The 23,889-nt window shown below is 39.3% G+C and overlaps 1 protein-coding gene across 6 annotated transcripts in view; it reads left to right on the top strand.

Annotated features, from left to right (window-relative positions):
- The window catches only part of CNTNAP4 (contactin associated protein family member 4), a 278,641-nt gene that overhangs the window by 12,887 nt on the left and 241,865 nt on the right, over positions 1-23,889 (top strand). For 5 of the 6 annotated variants that reach the window (XM_047790390.1, XM_047790392.1, XM_047790393.1 and 2 more), the window contains exon 2: positions 22,910-23,020. In XM_047790390.1, the coding sequence (XP_047646346.1) occupies positions 22,910-23,020 (111 nt within the window). Of the gene's footprint in view, positions 1-19,110; positions 19,121-22,909; positions 23,021-23,889 lie in introns of those variants that run through there. The other variant, XM_047790394.1, reaches the window with a different exon arrangement.

Genomic DNA, 23,889 nt, shown 5'->3' with positions numbered 1-23,889 from the left:
TTCTCGCTGTGTCCTCACGTGGCCTTTCCTCTCTGTGTGCGGTCAGTCAGAGAGAGAGCTCGCTGGTGTCTCTTCCTCTTCTTCAAAGGCCACCAGGAGTTCCCGTTGTGGCTCAGTGGGTTCAGAACCGGACTAGTATCCACGAGGACGCAGGTTCGATCCCTGGCCTCACTTGGTGGGTTAACAATCAGGCATTGTCATGAGCTGTGGTGTAGGTCATAGACATGGCTCAAATCCTGGATGGCTGTAGCTGTGGTATAGGTGGGCAGCTGCATCTCCGATTGGACCCCTAGCCTGGGAACGTGCATGTGCTGCAGGTGCAGCCATAAAAAGAAAAAAGAGGAAAAAAAAAAAACCCACATAAGGCCACGGGTCCTATCCCATGAGAGCGCCACCCTTATGTGCTCACATAACCTTAATTATCTCCTTAAATAAAGGTCTTCTTTCCAGATCCAGTCACATGGAGGGTTAAGGGGGAAGGGACATTATTCCGTCCACAGTAAGTGCTCTCCCTGTCTCACCTGCCTGAATGAAATGTACTTTCTCCTGGTATTTGAGAGAGAGAGTGCCCTGACTTATTGAAACCTGTCAAGTCAGTGAGGTCATCTAACAGGTCTTTTTTTTTTTTTTTTTTTTTTTACTTAAGTCGTCTTCCACCTGAACCCCTCCTCAGTGGCGTTGCTGCGGTCACAGGCTGTGTACTTATCCACCAGCTCCCACCTGGTGGCCTCGGGCTGCTACCACCCCCTGCCTCTTCTCACTTTCCTTTCATCTGGACCTGGTGCTCTTTAACTGCCTCCACCCAAGAGTTTCTGATGCCCAGTATGGGAATGCACTGCAATGACGCTCCAAAAAATGCCTTCCAGTCACATGACACCCGTTTTGTACCTTTGAAGCCACACTGTGCCCTTGGAGGGTGTGCTTCTGTTCTAAATACTCCTTCGAGTCAGCCTTAGAGACAGATAAGATGATAATTTACTGCCCTTTGTAAAAGTCACCTCTCTTAGCACCGACCCTTGCACAAGTGTTTTCACCAATGTTCTTTTATCCCCTTCCAAATCTGACTTTCTCCTTTATGTTACTGGGTCCAGGTGTGCTGTGACTGGCTCCCTGTGTTTCTCTGGTCCCCTTCTGGAAAGCTGATTTTGCAGTTGGTTTCCTCTGGCACTTTTCCAGCTGTGATCTGTAAAACCCAGAGCACGCAGTCTCCCTTCTTTCCCTGTGATGCCGTCTGCGTTGGGCCGCACCCACACAAGCCAAAGTGAAACAAACGAACAATCATCATTCTAATAACTTCTTTAGATTCGATTTAAAATTTGCCTGATTTAAAATTTGTAGAATGCCCTCCTAGGACTGGGAACTGGGACAGATGTTTGCCGAACATGGCATCACTCAATCTTCACGCAGCATCTGTTCACACAAGTCTTTTCTCTTGCATATGTTTTTCCCTCCTCTCCAGTGCATTTCTCTTGTGACTAAATAATCTCTGTATTTATCTTTTTAAAAGGTTCTTAGGAACTTATCATGTGGATGCACTCTTTTTTAAACATGCTTCTCTTTTGACCCAACTGGTTGTTCCTTGATTTATTTTTAAACTTTCCCCGTCTACCAGTGTCTGCTTCTAGTAGTGTACAGCACTCTTCAGATTCCTGTAATTCTCTTAAGATCACAGGATCTTAAGCCATTTACAAATGTCACTGTCACGCAATGTTCAATGTCTCTGTCGCACTTGAGTGAAAATCTGAATTTATTTTGGAAGGAGAAATTTAAAGCGATAGCTGTCTTACACCCTTCCCTTTCCTGCTCAAGAATTTATAACACTTAAAGATCTTCCTGTGTCTCTTGCAGCCATATCATTTGTTCAGGCATGAATCAGAGGTGGTACATAGAGACGGCTGCATGTGATAGATCGCAGGGGCACATCTGTCACCCTCCAGGAAACCTGCTCACTCATCAATTGGTCGTGTCAGTTATACACACAGCCGTCTCATCTCCACAGCCCTCAGCGGCACCACCAATCATCCCTACATGTGTCCCTCTCAGAAGCCCAATGCCCATGGCCTTGGATGGGCTGCTGCAAACGCAGGGTGTCGGTTGTAACCAGGAGCCTCGTATCTTCTCCAGGAGGCACGAGTCACTTTATGGGAAGAACGTCTCAACAGCCTCCCACTCCTCCCTTGGTACTGACGTTGATTTCCTGCTGGTGTCTTCCACTTTAGTCTTCCTTTTAAAATAATATGTGATTTCTTCCGTCTTTTTGAGAAGAATTTGAACATCTCGAGAAACCGACTAGTGTTCTTCTGTATTTTTATTTCCTCCTTAACCTGGAAAAGCAGCATATATTTAATGAAGGCTGTAGCGAAAAGTTCTGATTTTTAGTTTTGAATGAGAACTCTGTTCCCCTGGCTAAGCCAGGACCGATACTCCCTGAGCCAGTCTCCCAGGGTGGCTATGAATCTTTGGAATAAATATCTGATATGCCTTTGAATGGCAGTCATTAACTGCAGTCTCTTTCCGAAAAAGGCAAATATCAGAGACATTCAGGCATTTTGCGTTTCCCTCTTTCTTTGACTGTGACCCCTATTCATCTAGTCTCACTCTCTTTGTATCCATGCCTGAGGCTCCTAATAGTTCCCCTTTCCTGTACCCAAGCAGTACAGGACACCTGTCGAACACAGCAATGAGATCATCATTTTGATATTGTCTTTGATATAACGACATAGATGAGCTTTCTCATTCTGGATACAACACTGAATGCTTCTCTTTCTATCTTCCCAGTCACACAAGTAGAAAATAGTAAGGGAAAACAACTTCAAAGGACATGAATTAATTAGTTCTAAAATGGATTTCATCTTAACTTGTACAATCCGTTTTTTAGGTGGACTTCTATGACTCTGGACTTATGGCAAAATCTGTCACAAAGTGTATCTTCATAGTTTTATGGCTTTGTTGCTTGGAACTAATTGGATATTGTTGAGAATAAATGTATTTGATCACATTTGCTTGTATTTCATCTGCTAGGCAAAATGCCAGCTGAAATACCACAAGCAAATGGCTAATCCAAGAGTTGAAATTTATTCCATCTTCTAGAATGAGCCCTTTAAAAAACAATTAAAAGATACAGGTGATGCTCAGAACTGTGGGCAGAGTGGTTTGTATTGAAAGTTGTGATCAGCTTTTATTCCTTATATTCAAAAAGAATTTCTTAAGCCTCACCTTCTTTGAAAAGCAAGAGATGTAAATGAGTAAGTCCCTATTTGGGTACCTGTTGTCATTTCGGGACTTCTGCTTCTTTTCTAAGCAAGCTTCCAGTGTGATGCACAGCAGAGCAAATATCAGAGTTACCCTGGAGTTTCTGGTGTGGCGAGAGTGAGTGGGGGAGGTAAAGAAATTATCCATTCATGCACTGCACCTCTAAAACTACATGTGAGTTTCTTATTCGAGTCAGGGGAGTGGGGTAAAATTATAAATCCCTACCAATCAGGGAACCAGAACTACGTGAGGCAGACAGAAGGATGTGTCTAAAAGTAACTCAAATGAAAGGCAGACTGCGATGCATGCTTCACTGTAATCTAGATTCCTGATGTATTGCCATCCTGATTTATTTAGTCACCTCTGTGTTTCCTCTCATTTCCTTTAAAAAGCAATATATGAACACTAATTTTACTAGAGTTGATATATGGTGAGGTTTTCTATTTTTCACTGACTCTGAATTTGGAAATTTATCCCTGCGAATTACATTCGGTGAATATGTTCCAAAATAAATGAACTCTGTAATTGCACTCTTTGGGACCTTGGCTATTTTTCAGTTGGCACTGACGATTTAGAGAATTACACCTAAGAAAGCAAGAAGTACTAGCTAAAAATACTACCCAAATTCGTAGTAAAATAGTGTTTACATTGCCTGGATGTATTTGGTTTCATACAAACCATTCCTTTTCCTTGGGTTGGGTGTTTGTTTCTTCCGTCAAAACCTTCTTTACCCTTGTAATTTCTGAGGCTTCTCAAGGTTTTTTCCTTACTCTGCTCATTTTATTCATTTATTCACTCAACAAATATTTAGTAAGCCTCCACAGCCGGCTCCCTATCGTTATACGTGTCTTCAGCACCGGTGGTTTTGAAATGTTGTAATAATCAGAATCAGTAATTTCTTGCTAACAACTGAGATGGAAGTTTTGACCCCCGGATACCTAAGGGTTTTGCAATCATATTTGGTGCCTAAGGTTTTGATTTTCTTACAAGCAAATGTGCGGTATTGTTCGGGGTGCTTGCAGGGTGGCCAGTTTTACTATGGGCGGTGTGCTCAGTTGGTGTTTGGCTCACTCTTAGTCAACCCATCCTGGGCTTAAAGCTCAGTGTGGTCACTTTCTGGTTCTGTAGAAAAGCACAGCAGAGAGTGACTGGCATGATCAGAGAGAAGACTACAAGGAATTTAGGCTGGTTATAGGCAGAGCATCAGAGAAAAAGCTATTTCTTAGACAAATAGAATAGCCAGGAGGGTGAAGTAGGGGGGAAGGCACTTTCCAATGAGAATGAGCCTCACAAAGCAGTGGAGCCTTTGAAGCCACCACATGTAATCCAGAAGGACTGGCTGCAAGGGAGAAGTGGCAGCAGATAAAGTTAGAGAGATAGGGAGTTCCCGTCGTGGCTGAGCAGATTAAGAACCCAACATAGTGTCTGTGAGGATGCGGGTTCGATCCCTGGCCTCGCTCAATGAGTTAAGGATCCGGCGTTGCTGTGAGCTGTGGTGTACATCGCAGATGCAGCTCAGATCCCGCGTTGGGGTGGCTGTGGTAGCTCTGATTTGACCCCTAGCCCAGGAACTTCCATATGCTGCTGCTGTGGAAGTAAATAACACAACACAAAACAAAACACACTGAAGAAAGAGTCACGAAGCATCCCTGGTCGTGTCTTGTATGTAAAACAAAGACTAAGTATTCTCCAGAGGAATCACCCTAATGTTAGAAGTGTTATATGTACGCACATGGGTGACCTTGATTAGACTTGCATTGTGTGACGTTAAAATCCTTGGCAATAAGAAGGAAGGACGATGAGGGAAAGGGCACGGGGTTTATCCTGGGAACACGGAAGTGGATCTTCAGCGGGTGAATTAATTCCTGTAAGATGTAATAGGAGCTTTAGGCAAACTGAGACAGTGACCATGGTGACAGACTTGTTCCATGTCCACCTGTAAGAGTGACAGAATGTCATGAGTGATTGAATTCGAGGCCCATGAGAGCGAGGAATGGTCACTTCCGGGTGGTGGTTTTACTTTTGCTTTATGCTGACTGTGTTTATAGCCCAAAAAGTGAAATATGCTTTTTGTATGTTGCTTTGTTTCTGAACAAGGCATTTTAATTCCTTTCTATCATGTTTCCTTTTTTCTTCATTCTCTTCCCCACTCTACCTATGAAGGATCATATTTGAATTTTGTGAGATGGTGAGTGGTCTGTATTTTACAAAGATCCAAGGCCTGGTGATACATTGCGTAACATCTTTCTGAAATAAGGCCCTTACAAAGTACTTTCTGGCATCACGTGTTGTTGCATTTTAGTGACATCTGGTATTTTGGGCAGGAATAGGAATATATCCTGAATTGAGGATTTCATGGATTATTCATTTTTCCCATCACTGAGAACTATGATTTTTTTTTTTTTTTGCCTCCCACTCAAATATCCACCCCTACACTATTAGAGATTCAACACTTGCTTCTTAGGACAAAAGTTTGAATTCCTATAGTCAGTTGTTTAAATGCTTTGGGACAAATACAGTCTGGGTTGAAGCATCTATCACCTGATATGTAAAAAGAGGACCTAGACAAAATGGAAAAGCAAGAGTTGATTCAATTTTACAACATACCCTCCAATTATGTTCAATTTAACTGAACAAACATTTACCAAGTGCCTTCCATGTTGAAACGTGTGCTAGAAAACAGATATATAAAGATGCATAGACTCTTCTCTCAAAACAGAAGAGAGAGAAAGAGAGAAATAGTACTGTTCATTGCAGTGGTCCTAATTGTACCTTTTTGGGAAATGTCCCATCATTTAAACTCCACTTCTTTTACTCTGTCTGAGGGTTTAGAAGTCATAGGTGAATGCTATTGAATTACTGAGGTAGCATCTTTGATACCCAAGGCATTGAGAAGAGCTGTGGTAATTGCCCCTCTAGAGAGCTTTAATTCTCCAGTGTGTTTTACAGGGTTACAGAATCTTGTGAGATTTAAAAATCTGTGGTAGGAGACATTTGAGGCTTACCATTGCTCTCCAATGGCAACTGTTACATTTTTAAAATATGCCCCTGGACATATCTAACTATGAAGAAAAATCCAGAAGGTTTTTACTCAACAAAGTTGTAAAGAAGTAACCTTTACTAATTTGTAAGTGAACTCAGAGAATTTATGAAAAATGAGAAAAACTCTATTTAAAATATTTTGGTATTTTGAACATCAGAATTTCAAGTACAGCAAAATCAGCTTGGTCTTTAACAAGCTGTATGAGTTGATGATAACCATTGCACTAACCCTTCTTGGACACTCAGAGCATCCATAACATACTATTACTTAGTTTAAATTTTGCTTAAAACCAGCAAACATACATTTAAAATTCTATTATATAGGAATGTGCACTACTCATATTAGTGCTCTACATTACAAAGAACTTGAAATATTGAATGAATTATAAAAGAGGATTATTTACATTTATTTTTATTCAACCATGGTGATATATTTCATTTATTATGGTGCAACTTTTGAAAATAAAAAAGGACCTGTTCTCCCAGATGTGCATGTTATGAGATATTTTACAATAGAGATTAAATCCTCAGGACTGAAGAAGGAGATACAGATTTTTATAGGAAAATCTTGCTTCCTTAAACTTCTCTCCAGCTAATTGAAATATATATTCTCAGACTATGAAATAATTGGTTGTTATCCTTTAAATTGTCAACATTTACTAAACAAAAAGAAGCTGAGAATTCATGAGATAGATAGGTAGATGGATGGATAGTTATATTTTCACTCTTCTGATTCTTCTGTGTCATCCTCCAGCATGCTGTCTTCAGTTCCCTTTACCCAAAGATTCCAAAGAACTTGCCCTTTCTGATTTTGTTTGGCATTTGCAACATATAAAAGCTTCTGCTTTAAATATTTCTTTTACAAATATTGTTCATACTGTAAGATCAGATAAATCAGAAACTAACCTAGAAGCCAGAGATCATGTCTGCTCTTATGTCCCCTCCTCTTTATATCAATTACCTTAGTTTTCCTGATAACCTATAGTCAGAAAAGTGACAAAATACTTTTATTTCTCTGCTACCTTCATTCATCTATTCGAGTGGTCACAAATGACTGGTTCTTCCTTCTTCAGTGTCTCTACGTCAACCCCTTTCCTTTCACTTTACTGTCACAGCCTTTTCATCTACACTGTGGAGCTAAGCATTAGGACGAGGACAAGAAATGTGCAAACACAGAATTTCAATATACTATTTTAATTACTGTGCGAGAGCCTTATACAGGACAGGGAGGACACTAGAGCCCAAGGAGGTCAGCCAGTGGCTCCGTGTATAGAGGCCATTTCAAGCTGACGGTCTCAGCAGTGGCATAAAGCAATGAACCTGAATAGAACTGCTACTTTAATCAAAATATAATAGTCGAGTTTAAGCAAAATGTAATCATCAAAATGTAATAGTCTTGGAGCATTCGTATGAAGGGTTGATGGGATGGGGGCAAGTAGAATTAAAAAATGAATTTAGAATGAATACCCCAGGTTTTGCACATGGCAGTTAGATGACTGAGATTACCCCCTTCATGTGTGTGGGGATAGAGGAGGAGCCATTGCTGGGGAGCAGCCAGAGCCTCTGTTCTAGGGTCCAACCAAGTACAGAAATTCATTAAAATCTGAAGTCAATGCAGAAAACCAGTAAGTGGAGTGACTCCATCCTGGAAGTAATGAGGAGGCTATAGTTTTTTGCTCCCTAAGGGCCCAACAGTCTGCAGGGATATTGGCCAACTGGCTTGTAAACCATCTCCAGAACCACACTCCTATCAGTGGGGGCATTTCAGGCTCTCTCTTACTGAGCAAGGAGTATGGGAGGTGGGGTTTTCGTGCTGATTATGGACTGGGGAGAAGTAGGCAGGGCAGAAATGATGTTCAAATGAAGTTTGCAGTGTACTGATTGGTCTTACCTGACTGTGACTCACTGTTCTCTAGAACCTGGGAGAGATTTTTAATTCCATTTTTACAGTGTTTTAGCTTCAAAAAATTAAATTAGTCAGTCCTTTGAAGGTGATGTCTATAATATCAAAGATGCAATTTTAAAAAGCTCACTAGGGAAAATAGGTTCCTTTGTCCTCTCCTATGTAGAACTTGGCCTGTCCACATCGTGTCCACTTAGGGGAATGTACTCAATGTACTTGCTCAGAGGACTCTTTAAAAGTTCAGGTAGTAAAGTGGGAGAGTTGTGCTAGTAGCATAATAGAGTCATTAAAAGTAAAGATGTTGAGTAGAAAAAAAAAATGCCCAAAGTCTTCAGCAAGAAATTAAAATTCTTTGACCTTCAGTTGCCCATCTAGAAAATGGAGATAATATCTCCCTCACAAGGTTGTTGTAAGGATTTAATGTGGCTGAGACAGAGCATGCAATACTAGTAGCTATTATTGTTATTAGCATTTTTCTCTAGAGGGCTCCAGTTAAGATACCATTGGTACTCTGGCATGGATCAGTTCATCCTGTTAATACCTTAGCTGCTACATGTAAAGTCACTTTGCAGTAGATTAGATGTTATGACATAGGGAAGTACCTGAGTGATGGGTCAAGGAGAATATGTCTTTTGTATTAGAGTAGCGATAATGTGAACAGGTAACAGATACTTGGTCAACTCAACAGCATTTTGTAGGAATTAACATGAGCATCATAACTCATACACATGAAAACGAAATAAAAACTGTATACCATTCTTTCTACTTCCAGAAAAGTGAGAGTAGAAATATACAAAAAATTAGCATAAAAAGAAAATTTTGAATGAGACTGTTGAGTTTTGTCTTTTATTATGGGAATAGTCATTTATAAAGCTTGGTAGTCTTGAGAAGAAACATTACCTATTATGGCCACTTGTAATACCGTCATCATATTAAAACCTCTAAAGCTTATTTTAAGGTAATTATGTTAAGTGTTAGAGTCAAATGACAAATATTCAAATCTTTAAAAAAAAAAAAAACCCTGTGTTTCTGAGGCCAAAAGTAAACCATAGTGGGATATGCAAAAATGGAAACATGTGTTTTCTATTTTTAAATCATCTATGATCTAAATCAAGACAGAGTACATAGATCTAAGATAATACTAACAATTTAAAAAGTGGTATTTGCAAATAATATGTGTAGTCATTTACATTAAAAGAGCAAAAAGTAAATGAGTTACCAATATTTGGCTTATTTATAAAGAAATATCATCAGGATGTTGGCAGGGTTACAATAATTTTAAAAAAAGGTGAAGGAGGAGTTCCCTGGTGGCTCAGTGGCTTAAGGATCCAACATTGTCACTATTGTGACACAGGTTTGATCCCTGGCCTGGGAACTTCTGCATGCCTTGGGTGTGGCTAAAAAAAGAAAAAAGAAAAAAGAGAGAGATGACGGACCTAGAAACATTAAAGGTGCCTTAAATGGAGGACTCCATCTAAGGCTTGGAAACAAAGTCTCCAAACTCCCAGGCTTATTGGCAGAGTTACTTTGCAGTTGAGGCCCTTATTGTCATGCTTGTCAGTCTGGAGCTGTTCTCAGCTCTATATAGTAACACATGACCATTTGCTCCTACAAGGACAGTGGGAACAGTTGTACTCACACTTCATGTCCTCTCTGACTTCATTATGTCTTTGACCTTTAAGACTTTTTGAAGGGCTCCCATGATTTTGTCAGGCCAATCCAGGTTAATCTCGCTTTTGAGCATCTTAAAGTTAACGAAATCAGGGATCTTAATTAATTAACCACGTCTGCAGGAGCTCATCTGCTCTATAACAGACCATAAGCACAGGGCATCACATCCACATGTTCTGCCCACAATCAGAGAAGGGGGATACACAACATCCTACAGTGGGGGGCTGGGATCCTGGGGCCGTCCTAACGCCCTGCCTACTGAGAGGCTCACACACTTGACTCTGGATGTCAGGATGGTACCTGTATTTAAGGTGATCTGGGGCTGGAACTGTCCAAATGTTCCTGAAACACTGGTGGTTCTCTGTTGGGAGTGTGGCCTTCTTGAAAATGGGGAGGTTCCAGAACTCAGAACTGGTATCAACCTGTTGTCCTGTTGAGGTAACTCACACTTGCTCAGCCAGCTTTTAACTATGCTGTCAAAACAGTGGAACCCGATCCCAGAGGCCAGCCTAGGCTCGTTCCCTGCTCAATTATGAAATCAAATGCAATAATCTTAGCCGACAAATGGAAATATCCTCCATCTCACTTCATGTTATTACTCAGAGAAGCTTATTGTTCCTAGTTAACTTGGTCCCCCTTCCATCCCTACCTGCTTCCCCTTAGTTAGAAGTAGCTGTTTATTAAAATAGCTTTGTGGACTCACCTATTAAAATGCATTTATCTGCAGAAAAACTTCTTATCACTATGGAAGACGTGCACATTCATCTCAAGTGTGATATTTTGAGATACAAATAACAACTCTCAAAATAATTTGGTAATAAATGGAATATTTGTTCAGCAGTGTCAAAATGTCATCTAATATGACTAGCACAGGAATTGAATTGAGGCTTACTCAATTTTCCCCCCAGGAATCAAAGTCTAAAACATGGCAATTTCAGGTTGAAAATATCAGTTAATGGAAATAGCACATGCTTAGAAGGTCATCATTGCTATGGCTTCACGCACAGGTGAAGTAGCCTGGCACAGCGTGAATGCTCCATACATTCTAATTGCATCATTGAAGGAAGCTAAGCAAAGAGATGCCTGTGTCCTCTGGATCCTCAGCACTTTCCTTATGAATCACGGCCGCTCGACTTCTGCATCACATGTGGTCTTAAATTCTGTTTTTTTCTGGAGCAAGTGAAACAACTCTATAATTCAAGAGCTCTAAAGAAAAATATGGCTTTTTGGAACATTAAAAATTTTTCCTTAATAGAAAAGCAATGCATCCCAAGGACATTTAGCTTCCTTTTTTAGGTTAATCATTCTGTGTCAATTTTTTTTAGAGGGGAGGTAACAATGTGATTAGGCATGTTAAATGCTGTCCCCCTCTCTCTTTCTCCTTCTAAGGGTTAATTCTTTTTTTTTTTTTCATTTTGGGGCCATACCTGCAGCACATGGATGTTTCCAGGCTAGGGGTCGAATAGAGCTACAGCTGCCAGCCCACACCACAGGCACAGCAACGTGGGATTCAAACTGTATCTGCAACCTACACCGCAGCTCATGGCAATGCTGGATCCTTAACCCACTGAGTGAGGCCAGGGATCGAACCCACATCCTCATGGATCCTAGTCGGACTTATTAACTCAGCAGAGCCACAAAGGAACTCCCAGGGTTAATTCTTATAATAAGATTTTTGTAAGAGATATCCAGTTAAATTTTATTCAATTCCAAGTCTTGAAATTTTTGAATTTGTAATAATAATTACTTAAGGTAGCAATCACTGACACTTACACAATACTTACTATACACCGGGTACCAGCACTCTTTATATGCTGCTTCATTTAATTCCCAGAAAGCCCTGCTTGCCTTAGTACTGTCATTATCCCCATTTTGAGATGGGGAAGGCAATTTAAATAAAGTGCCTAAGATCAGTCAGTAATTGGTAGAGGCAGGACTTAAGCCCCTGGAGGGTAGCTCTGAAGCTATATTCATAATCATTGCACTGTGCTATGTTCTGGCTTCTGTGCAAGGTATAGGGTGACTTACGATGCTGACTCTCCACTTTCATCCCAGCAGGTAAAGACCCAGTTTACCTGAGAGATGTTATAATAGAAGTCTGTTCAGGTTAAGGAGGGACCTTCTTGAGGGATGAAAAGGGTGGAGGATGTCAGGAGGGGTTTCATAAAGAATAGGAATTATGCCTGAGACTTGGAGAAGGAGCAGGTGATCAAAATGAAAAGAAGAATGTGTGTCAGCTTTATGCATTGAGAAGAGGATGGGGATAATCTTCTGAGTGACTTGGGGAATGATACAGTGTCGTCTAAAATTATAATCACACATATGGATCCCATTATTAACTGTAATGGCTTACTCACAATAGGAGGTCTCATTATTAAAGCAGTATATAGTCTCATGGTATCAGTCTTTTGAGACCTTTTAACCATCATTGGACAGTGTTTTGAATCTGAAAAAAAAAATTCATTTTTTGACCCTACACCTTCAGTTTGGTAACTGTGATAAGTAGAGTATTGCCTCCCATGGATATACACATGTCCACGTCTTAATCCCTGGAATCTTTGAATATGTTACCTTACAAGGAGACTGGCAAAGGAACTTCACACATGGGACTAGATTAAGGCTCTCGAGATTGGAGAGATTATCCTGGATTATCCAGTTGGGCCCCATGTAATCAAAAAGGCGAAAGAGGGTAGCAGGAGAGTCAGAAAGAAGCTATCATGGTGGGAACAGAAATCAGAGGGCCATGCATAATGCAGTTGGCCTCTATAAACTGGAAAAGGGAAGGAAAGAGATTTCCCCCTAGAGCTCCCAGAAGAAATGCCACTCTGCTGGCACCTTGTTTGAGCCCAGTGAAACTAATTTTAGATCTCTGACATCCAGAACTGTAAGTAATACATTTGTGTTGCTTTAAGACACTAAGTGTGTGGTCATTTGTTACAGCAGCAACAATAAACCAATACAGCAGCCATTCACCTCCGTTTCCATTTCTGGGTGGTGAAAGCAAGCAATTGCCTATAGTAATTCACTCAAGAGTTTTTACATAAACGTATTAAAAAGAAAGAAAACACCAGAAGAAAAATGCTTTATACTTATACATTTAAATCGTATTTACTTCTAAAGACATACCTTCATTACCATTTGACTTTAGTTCCATCAGAGATTTAAAGGCATGTTTATATTGCATGCAATAAATGGAGGAGGACTCACATAAACTCCTGTGCTGTATACATTTCGTTTATGCTGTATACATTCCAGAATCTGTGTCTGAGCACATGTTGGCAGAAATTCCTTGGATTCACTTATACCAGGTACTTTTTATGGCTTTCATATTTCTTCCTGCTTGACTGTATGTTGTGTGTTCAGACTGTAAATAGCATAGACCTCATGTTTGGTGAACATCACTTTTAATTGGATTAACTATCGTTTTTTGTAAATCCATTTTTTTGCGTATTTATTTATGTATGTATTTATTTTTGTCTTTTTTGTCTTTTTTTTTTTTTTTTTTCTGGGCTGCACCTGCAGCATATGGAGGTTCCCAGGCTAGGAGTCTAATCGGAGCTGCAGTTGCCGGCCTACGCCATAGCCACAGCAACACAGGATCCCAGCCACATCTGTGACCTACACCACAGCTCACGGCAACGCTGGATCCTTAACCTACTGAGCGAGGCCAGGGATCGAACCTGCAACCTCATGATTCCTAGTTGGACTTGTTTCCACTGTGCCAAGATAGGAACTCCTGTAACTCCGTTTTTAAATGTTGATGAGAATTTTCTTTAGACCAGGCTTCATCTTCATTAATTTGAAGCATGCTCTGTCTTATCCAAGTTACACACCTATTAATGTTCTAACTCTCTCCTCTCCTCCACTCCACAAAAATCCTAAATTTATGAGAGGGCCCTTTATATCTCTGTTTTAAACATCGTACATTCTACTGTCTATTATTTGAGTGATTTTGAGTTTTATATGTATTGCAGTTTCTCTCTTTAAGCGCTTTTCTAGTCAGAAATTTATATTTGGTCATAAAAGGAATGAATTCAAGATATGCTTAAAAGTCTCACAACTGGTCATCATGGTGTCACATGTGGCCATGTATCTGTCCGTAAAAGCCTGTGTTGTGTGCGGGTTCCTAGAACGTTGACATTCTCTTGACTTTTTAATTATTTCTTGCACCCCTTCTCCTTTGGTTGGTTTTGTTTGGTGAATTTGTAGGTCTCCTTGTCTTAATATCTGGACCTCAAATAGTTGCTATTAAACCTCTAAAATCCATCAGCCCCTGGCTATGTTGTCATTAAAAGTTAACTGCCTTCCCGTTCATCCATTAATTGTGAAGATTAATTGGAAAAGCTCTTCTACCCAAGGCTATCGCTTGGGGCATGGAAGCCAGAGTTGGCCTCCAAGTCGAAGCTTATCCCATTACCATCACAGAGTATTCACATCTGTGTTATCCAACACTGGCTTATGTAGGAGAAAATGCATAGAAACTTATAGGCTGCTGCCAAGATGAATTCTTGACAACTAGAAAAATCATCCTTGTCTTTGACTCAGCTCTAGAAAAAAATACTGATAAATATTTACTTGTTTTGAGTTGCGGCAATATGTCACTTTGTAGATTTAAGCCCCGATTGACAAAGTTAGAATTATGTTTGTCTTTATATCTAAAGCTAGTATTCTCAGTGAATGTTAATTTGCATGTCAAAGTCAAGTCACTGCTCAAGCTAAGAAATTGAGCAGTGATCTATACTCCGTGGTATCTAAGTGAGTTGAAATGTTATTTTAGGTAATGATGAGAGAGAAAAATCAGGATAGGCCCATATTTTGTCATCTCCTCTTCTGAAAAAAATACATTTTATTCAAGCCCAGTCGTATCATCACTATTCCTTAAAATGTATTCTCTTTCTCACCAGAATGTCACAGTGTGGTAGCTGCCTCCACACACTGTCAGTTGACATAGTTACATGGGGAGAAAGGCATGGGGTGTGATACCATAACCATTTCTTCAATCTTTAAATAGCCTCGTGAAACAGTATGAAGAGCAAAAAGAGATTAGCAAAAGGAACAAAACTCTCTATTGGATAGAGGGTAATTTGCAAGTCTATTTTAGTGGTTTCCAAATTAGCATGGTCCTGGCTAAACTACACCCCAGACAAAGTGAGTCAGAGTGACCTGGAATAGGGCACCAACATGGGCAAGTTTTAAACCTCCCTCGTGTGATTCTACTATCGAGCTAGGATACATTACTCAAAGTGCATGCTTTATAGAAGTGACAGCCTGCGGCCGGTCCACATATACATACTGAAAATCAGGAAATTGATGCTACTTTTCATACTTAATCGGGGTCTTCTACACATTCTTAGGATGGACGTTTATGGCTTTTCTTTGACGCGCTGAGTGAATGCTTGGGGTGGTTACAACTGCGAAGATGAGCCTGCAGAGCTGGGATGAAGTCATCGACTGACGTGGAAATCCGTGAAGACCACCCAAATTAGAACAAGCACAGGCTCTCTATTCAGAGTCTGCCGTAGCAAGGGAGTCTGCCACCATCACTTGTGTTCGGCAGAGACTCCAAGGCAGGCAGGGGGCAAGGGAAAGCTGTATGGTAAAAAAAACAGACAAGAGAAAAATCTTCTGGGATGCCCTGAATGAGAGTGATTGGCAGGGGGATGCTGGCGGCAGGCTAACCACAAGCAGGGCAGCCTATGTGATTATCAGGTGTGCATATTTGGCTTCTGTATTTAGCATATTTGGCTTCTGTATTTAGCAGAGATTTAGCCAGTCCTAAACTGAAAGCAGGGGCACAAGTTAGGATGGCTGTGAGATAGTTACCAAATCCTGGCTGGGCCAATTGCTATGGGGATTATTGTTAGGCTTCCTGAGCTGGCTACTGAGGAGGGTAGGTTGGTTCCTGGGGGGATTGCTGCAGATTATGGGTCCAAAGTTCTGTTTTTGTATGGAGTGTGGCCATTGTCCATTTGTGTATTCGGTGCCATTGGGCAGGAGTCTGATAAGTATCAGAGACTGCATTCTGTGTCGGCCAGGGCAGGAAGATGCGACTCTCCTGGAATCCTGAAACTCGGCCTGAATACTCTGTGGCACAAACTTGGCTTTGGCTAATGGTGAGCGAACAATATTGTTTTCTCACTTTGCAGATGAAATCTTGCCTTGTACACAATATTTCTGATGGATGTAGGCATAATTCCACACTTTTCCAAAATTAGTCCATGATTTCCAATTTCAGCTGGTTGGCAATGTCAGTAATATAGATGAGAATAAACCTTTTGTTTAAGGAAAGAGATTTCTTGAAAGGAAGGTCATTCCTTAATCCTGAACCTGTCAATGGAATATTTGGATTAGGTCTAACTAGTAACCACTTTTCTGAAAAGACTGAGATTCCAGCATTTTCCAAAGCTCCTTATCGAAGGTCCCACTCCTGCCCCTAGTGTATGGGCACTTTTGAAGATTTTAAGCATGTTTCCTATTTATCTTATCCTGTCCTCTCCTGTCCTTCTCCAAAGACTAGTCCCATGGGAAATATGATTCATTAGCAGGTATGGAACTCATTTTGGCAGGTCTTCCAAAAAACACAGAAGGTTGTTTTACTCAGTGGCAGCTAAGCTAACTGCAACTGAAAATCAGCCCTATTTTGGGGGGCAAATTTATTTTAGATTTCCAATACTTATTTTAACAATGTACTGACTGGGAATAGCAGCCCTGGGTCTCTGGGTAAATTCTGTAACGTTGTATCCCTCTCTCCTCAGTTGTAAAATGGAGTTAATAGTATCAAATAGTATAAGGTATTTGTCAGAAGTTAATACATGTAAAGCACTGAGCACATAAGCAGCCAATAATATACACCTATTATTTTAGTACAGGTAGTATTGCACAGAGATTAAGAAAATTGAATTACTTTTATTAAAAACTGAACAGCTTTTACTTACCTATGAGAATTATGCACTCAAGACCTTTGCAAAATAAAATCAAATTACTTTCGATCAAGCTATATTAAAATACTTTCAGTATAGCTTGCATCTTTATTTGTAAGATGCTATTGAGTTTTTTCATAAACACAGTTTGCCAGAGATCTAATTTATCATTGTCTTTTTAATGACAATGGTAAGTTCTTCTCTCGCAGTGAGGAATAAATGATGTCTTTTCTGAGAAATTGACTCGAAAGCTGTGGATGTGTGTTGCATGTGTGTGTGTGTGTGTGTGTGTGTGTGTGTGTGTTCACATACATGGACGTGTTTCAACAGAAACTAGGTAGTTTTTCCCCTTAGAATATATATTCTAATGATTCAGTAATACTCTCTACATGTAATCGATGCATGGAAAAGCTTTTTACAAAAAAAGATAAAACTGTAGTTTCACATTTCTGACTGTATTATCAGGTTTAATGTGAAAATTCTAATATGACTATGAAAAGTTGTATAAAAAGTAATATCATTTTGGAAGAGCACAGAGCAGAAACGTGATGTGATGTTCATTTCTTTCTCTGATAGAAAAACAACAACAAAAACAGAAACTAATTAACCAAACATGCCTTGCTACCATTTTGGATTGTGCAAGCCTTCCCCTTTGATGACTGTATTTTTATTTTTATTTTTTTTGGGGGGGAGTCTTTTGTCTTTTAAGGGCCACACCTGTGGCATATGGAGATTCCCAGGCTAGGAGTTGAATAGGAGCTGTAGCTGCTGGCCTGCACCACAGCCAGAGCAACTCGGGATCCAAGCCGGATCTGTGACCTACACCACAGCTCATGGCCACGCGAGATCCTCAACCCGCTGAGCGAGGCCAGGGATCCAGCCTGCGTTCTCATGGATGCCAGTCAGATTTGTTTCTGCTAAGCCACTGGGAAATCCAATGGCTGTATTTTAAAATTTCTCTGGTGTCTGGAGTCTGTCATGCTCTCCCTTGCAGCTTTTACCTAGAAGGTACTTTTATTTTCCTGGTTGAATTCCCATCTTTATTAAAGTTATCAAGCCAAACCTGGTCCTCAGGGACCTCAGCTGTGAGTTTGGCTGCAGAGAAGTTCACCCAAGGAGCCTGAACTGGGTGAGGAGTGGGGGTGAGGGTGGGAGCTGAATCCCAGCATGCAATGGGGCAGCCCAAGGCTGGGGAGAAGCTGTTTTTGCGCTCTTTACCCATCTAGGGGATGGTAGGATGCAGGCCAGAGCTCTCTTGCTGCAAGGTAGACAGCTCTGTACATCTCAGATGCAGCAGGTGGTGGGAGGTATCTGTGGTGGGGGGCCCAGGAAGGCCTCAGTCTCCCAGGGGCCCATCCTGAAAGTTGGAGAGAGCAACAAAGAATTTCCATCTCTCTTCTGCAATTGAGAAACTTGGCTTCTTCGAGTCAAAACATAGCAAGAGGGGAGCAGGGAGTTACAGGCTTCATGGCCAATGCAAAGTGAGAGCTGAACAGAACCAGAGCCAGTGGCACATACCTGCCACTGATGTGCAGAAAGCAAGAGAGGTGAGCAGACTTTAGTGCCAGGAGCGAACTGGGGGTGAGGTGAGGGCCACAGCCTGAGCTGCTCATCTATCTAGGGTGGGGCAAGGGGACTGCAGATATTGAGGGTCCAGGCCCAGATTCCCCACTCCACAGGTAGCCCAGGTTCTCTCTGCTTGGCAGCGTCTGTGGTGAGTGGTCCTCTGGAGGCTTGCAGGAGTGTATGCAAAGGTGCCAGAATTTGTACACCGTATTTTTACATATGTAAATATGTAAATTATATATACATCTAATGTATCTATAATATATGTGATATATTGCAATGGATGACATAATACATATGTACATATATGCAACATATATTGTGGGTATATGCATTTTAGGTGTTATTATACATAGTATGTTTACACATGTAAATACATGTGTATTACTGTATATAGCATGTAAATATGAAATATACACAAATACATATGTATGTGAAATACATTTGTATATGTATATATAACCATATGTGTTATTAATAATACATTTATATATATATAATATGTATATATATATAAAAATATGTTCAGACATATTTATATAAGGATACCAAGAGTGTGCTATCACTTCAATTTCTGATTTGATGGTCAACTTAGCATTACAGAGTTGGCTTATATGCATGCTATATGCATGTACATGCATGCATTATAATATACATGTGTATATTGTAATATATGTATGTTATAACAAACATACACATGCCTATACCTATGTGTATCATAACTTCTATGTAATTACATATGTCTATGTATAATATATGTATAATTGTACTATCTGTATTATACATATATGATTATACACATACATATACAAGTGCAAATATACATATAATGTGTATATATTATAATACATACATGCTACTATATAAACATATGTATAGTTGATATATATGCGTATGTATTATATGTATACCTGGTGAAGGGACCAGAATGGTATGATGACCTGATATAGTACTTAATTTAAAAAATACAGTTTGTTTTGAGCTGAAATAGTACATTATTTCAGATTTGAAAGGCTCCTTCCTTAAATGTCTATATATTTATACACTCTGAATGATGACTATATGCACTCTGAAAAGGTGTAAATTAGAACCAACAGCCACTGAAATTTGAGAGGAAGTTGAGAATTCTAGCTGAGAGGTTAGTCCAGGGGAAGACTAGTTCACTGGGTCGTTTTACCAGAATGTAGGATAAGGTTTCCCAGCCGCTGTGCTGTCGGCATTTGGGACTGGATCATTGTGTGTTGTGGAGGGCTGCCCTGGGCACTGTGAGGTGTTTAGTATCCCTGGCCTCCACCCACCAGATTCCAGGAGTTACTCCAAGTTTTGATGACCAGAGGGTCTCCAGATATTGCTAAATGTCCCCTTGGGGGTGGGGAAATCACTGCCACTTGTAGTTCTCAGCTCTGCAAGACCAAAACTGCATTTTACTGCTTTAACTGGTGCAGTCAGAGAACACTGGTTTTCAGGATACTGATACTTAATCCAAAATTCAATTTCATTCATGTCTAGAGGGAAACATCCCTTTTACTCACTCCAGATTCATTATTGCTCTCTTCCATCCCCTGCCCTGGTGTCAAGATGATTAAATAAAGATCAAGTTGTTAATAAATGAATACCTTGGCAAACTTGGAATTTGAGTGTGCACCTTTCTGAGAGATATTTTATTCATACCATGGTGTCTGATGAAATTCCGGTGCTCCAAATCTAAAAAATTGGTAATTATAGTTATGCTGTTCTTACATACTAGATTTTGGACCCCAGCTCTGCAAATATCAAATATCCCATCACTGTGAGATGAGCAAATTAACCAAACTCTGTGTCTCAATTTTACTTCATCTGTAAAATAGTATTAGTACCTCAAAGAGAGTGGTTAAGATTGGTAACTGTGTGAAATGGCTGTAAATTCTTAGCAGAGAATGCTCACTGAACATGTGTGTTCGTTATTATTAGTTCGATGTAAGAATAACTTTAGAATGTTTTATTGTTAAATATATGTATCATGTATGTACTTACATAAACATCAGTCTGGCTGACAACTGGAACTTTTCCAGACATTTGAAGCCCCCATCTGCACCTCTTCAATCCAGTTCCCATTTCAGATGCTCCACTCCCCACAAATGGATAAACATCCCTTCTCTTAAAGTAATCCTATTTTTAAGCTAAAAATAGAAGAGTATTGATTCTCAGTTTGTAGTGGCAAAAACAAATGCACAATAAATATATGCCCTCTAGAGGCATTACCCTAGAGAGGCATTTTATATATGAGACATTGATTTGAATCTGCATAATTGATTGTGAATTGCAGTTTAACAGCCTTTTTGGGTCATACTTATTCTGAATGCTGATAATGATTCAAAAATGATTGTAGTTTTGATAAGCACACACCCACACATGTCCCCCGCCCCCCCCACATACATAATGTGCTCATTTGTGTGTGCAAACACAAATGTAATAGTTTCTACAGCACTCTGAAGCATTCATTTGTTGCTTGTGGTTGGGTGTAATCAGAATTTCCTTCAACACTCCATGGATTGTTGTATCTTTTTATGTCTGCACTTTTTGAACACTTGAATTACAGCTAGATTGGCAGTGTCAGTATTTAAGCCAATCATTAGACAGGAACTGTGGGCAACAGTATCAAGTCTGTCTTAAGAGTTAGCTAAAGAATTTAAGGTGTGAAAGAAGAAAAAGTAGAGTTTAAATGATGAGCCAATCTAAAAACACCAAAATGCTATCTTTAGCAAATTCTCTTGAAAGGCTTGCAAATGTTAAGTTGGTAAATTTTTACTTACCACTTATGCTTTAAGCCTTTAAAGTGAAGTACATATTTCAAATAGCAGGACTGTAGAAAAATATCATAGTTTGAATATTTAAGCAGTAAAATGGCTATTGACTATTTTTTTTTTTAAAAACCTATCTTCAAGCAGAACAGGCTTCATAAAATTTCAGATGAATCTAGATAACTCCTAGATTTATTTAATTTATATTATTTATTGTTAATTTAAAAATTGGGACAATAACCCTGCATTATTTTTCATTACCAATATATGGGAAGTCCTAAATAAAGAGAAATATTTTCTGATTAGAAAATGGCAAAAACAATAATTGTACAGAGTGAAAAGCTAAAGATTGCATGAAACAAAGAATTAGCTGAATAAAATAAGCCTATGTAGATATCATGGTTAACACGAGACTGTTTTTATACTTTTTCTCACCCTTTGTGTCTTATTTTTTATTTGATATGTGATAATGTATTATATGATCTTCCATAACTTTTGTCATTAAAAATTTTGTTTCTATGATCCAACCTTTTTTTCTTCTTTTTGGTGTGTGTTGATACAGTTCTTTTCACTGCTGTATGTTATCCCATTGTGAAAATATTGTGATTTATTGATCTGTTTTTTGGATAAGTGGATTATAATTACTTTTTGCAATCATGAACATTGTTGCTAGAAAACCACCACGTCTCTGTGTGCAAATATAGGCGTTGCTCTAGGTCAGTGCTTCCCAATTCTCTTCTGAGGGTTCACAGAAATGCTAGTGTTTGTATAACCCCCAAAAGGCAAGGCCTCTTTAGACCAGCAGCTCATCATAGGGAGGCTTTGCCCAGGAGGACATACACATCAATGTAATCCATGGAACATGGCATAAAGAAGTTCAAATATGCAAGCCTATGACAAATTGTTTTTTTTTTTTTTTAAGTATATGCTTGTGTTTATGCTCCCACTAGCAGCAAGTTGGAGCTGTTCTGGGCCCACATTGCCACATTGTCTGGACCATCTGCTCTTGTCAGACATACTAAATCTTGCTGGTCTACTGTCTGTAAAATAGTATCTAATTGTAGTGTTAATTTACACTTGAAGCATCATTTTGTAGTTCTGTACCGCAAACTCTCTGGTCTAGCCTTGTGTCATTTTTTCCTAGTGTGTTTTCTGACGGATTTTCTCCTTATTTTTTTGTTGTGTTTCCCCCAGTTTGTAATACTAATTGTGAACTGTTTTGGGAGTACTTTCTCCATGTTGTGCTATTTCTCAACAAATGACATATTCAAACAGGGTTTAACATGCAAAATGTATAAAGGACTCATACAGCTCAATATCATAAAAATAAACAGTTCAGTTGAAAAATGGGCAGTGGACCTGAAAAGACATCTTTTCCAAGGGATACATATGTCTTTACTTTATATGTCTTTTGGCCGCCTCAGTTCTTAATTTTAATGTAGTTGCATGTATGATTCTTTCCTAACATACATTTATTTTTGTTAATTAGGGATACTGGTGAGGCTCTTCGTTTCTTGTTTAAACCTTTTCTCCCTCAAGATATTATTTTTATAATTTCTGGGAAGTTTTCCTTCTCTATTTCCATATTCTCCTGTCTTTAAATTCTTTTTTTTTTCTTGGTCTTCTCACACCTCCAAGAGAATACTACGTATAAACAGTGGGCATATTGTTAGAGAGTCTAGGTTTCTCATTTCGTTTCGTTTGTTTTTTCTGTATTGAATCCAAGTGAGCTGTCAGCACGTTACTAACCCGAAGTGGGATTTTTCCTTTGACAGATGATTGCGATGCCCCTTTGGTGTCTGCCTTGTCTCAGGCATCATTCAGCAGTTCATCTGAGCTTTCTAGCAGCCATGGTCCTGGATTTGCAAGACTAAACCGAAGAGATGGTAAGTCTGCTTTTTTCTGCTCTGATTGGTTCATGATGAATCTCATTAATTTCCCTGTCTCTTTTAGTAAAATCATTGCAAGTGATATATTGTAAAAGGAAGTATATTTCTACATAAGGAAATGGCAGAAACTCGTGGGAGGTACATGATATTTAGGATTGGTTCTGGAATGGCAAAGGGATGAATCCTGTTTCAAAATCCTGTATCATTGTTTTAGCACCCAAAGAATCGAATTCCCTCAATCTCGTGGGTTTTTTTTTAATGTCTTATAAAATAAACTTTCCTTTAAAATTTATTTTATATTTAAAAATTGAAATATAGTTCATGTACTATACTATTCTAGTTTCAGGCATACCCCATATTGGTTTGATATTTAAATACACTGTAAGTCATCCCCGTGTTAAGTCTAGTAACTGTACAAAGACGTTACAGTGTTATTGACCATATTCCTTATGTTGTATATTATATCCCATGACTTAAATTATTTTATAATTGGAAGTTTGTTTCCCCTAATTCCCTTCATCAATTTTACTCATCCTCTAAATCCCCCTTCTCTGTCAACCACCCCTTTGTTCTCTGTGTCTATGAGTCTGATTTCATTTTGTTTGTTTTTTAAATTTCAGATATAAGTGCGGTTACAGTTTTGTCTCTCTTTGACTTACTTCACTTAGTGTAATACTCTCTAGATCTATGTCGTCACAAATCTCAAGATTTCATTTTTAATGAAGAACAAATATTCCCTTGTATGTGTAGATACTACGTCTTCTTCATCCATTCGTCTACAAAGGACACTTATATTGCTTCCATATCTTGGCTATTGCAAAAAATGCTGCAGTGAACATAGGAGGGTATATATCTTTGTGAATCAG

This window comes from Phacochoerus africanus, chromosome 8 (assembly GCF_016906955.1).
Source record: "Phacochoerus africanus isolate WHEZ1 chromosome 8, ROS_Pafr_v1, whole genome shotgun sequence".
NCBI lineage: Eukaryota > Metazoa > Chordata > Mammalia > Artiodactyla > Suidae > Phacochoerus > Phacochoerus africanus.
This window is presented reverse-complemented; position numbering and strand designations above follow the sequence as displayed.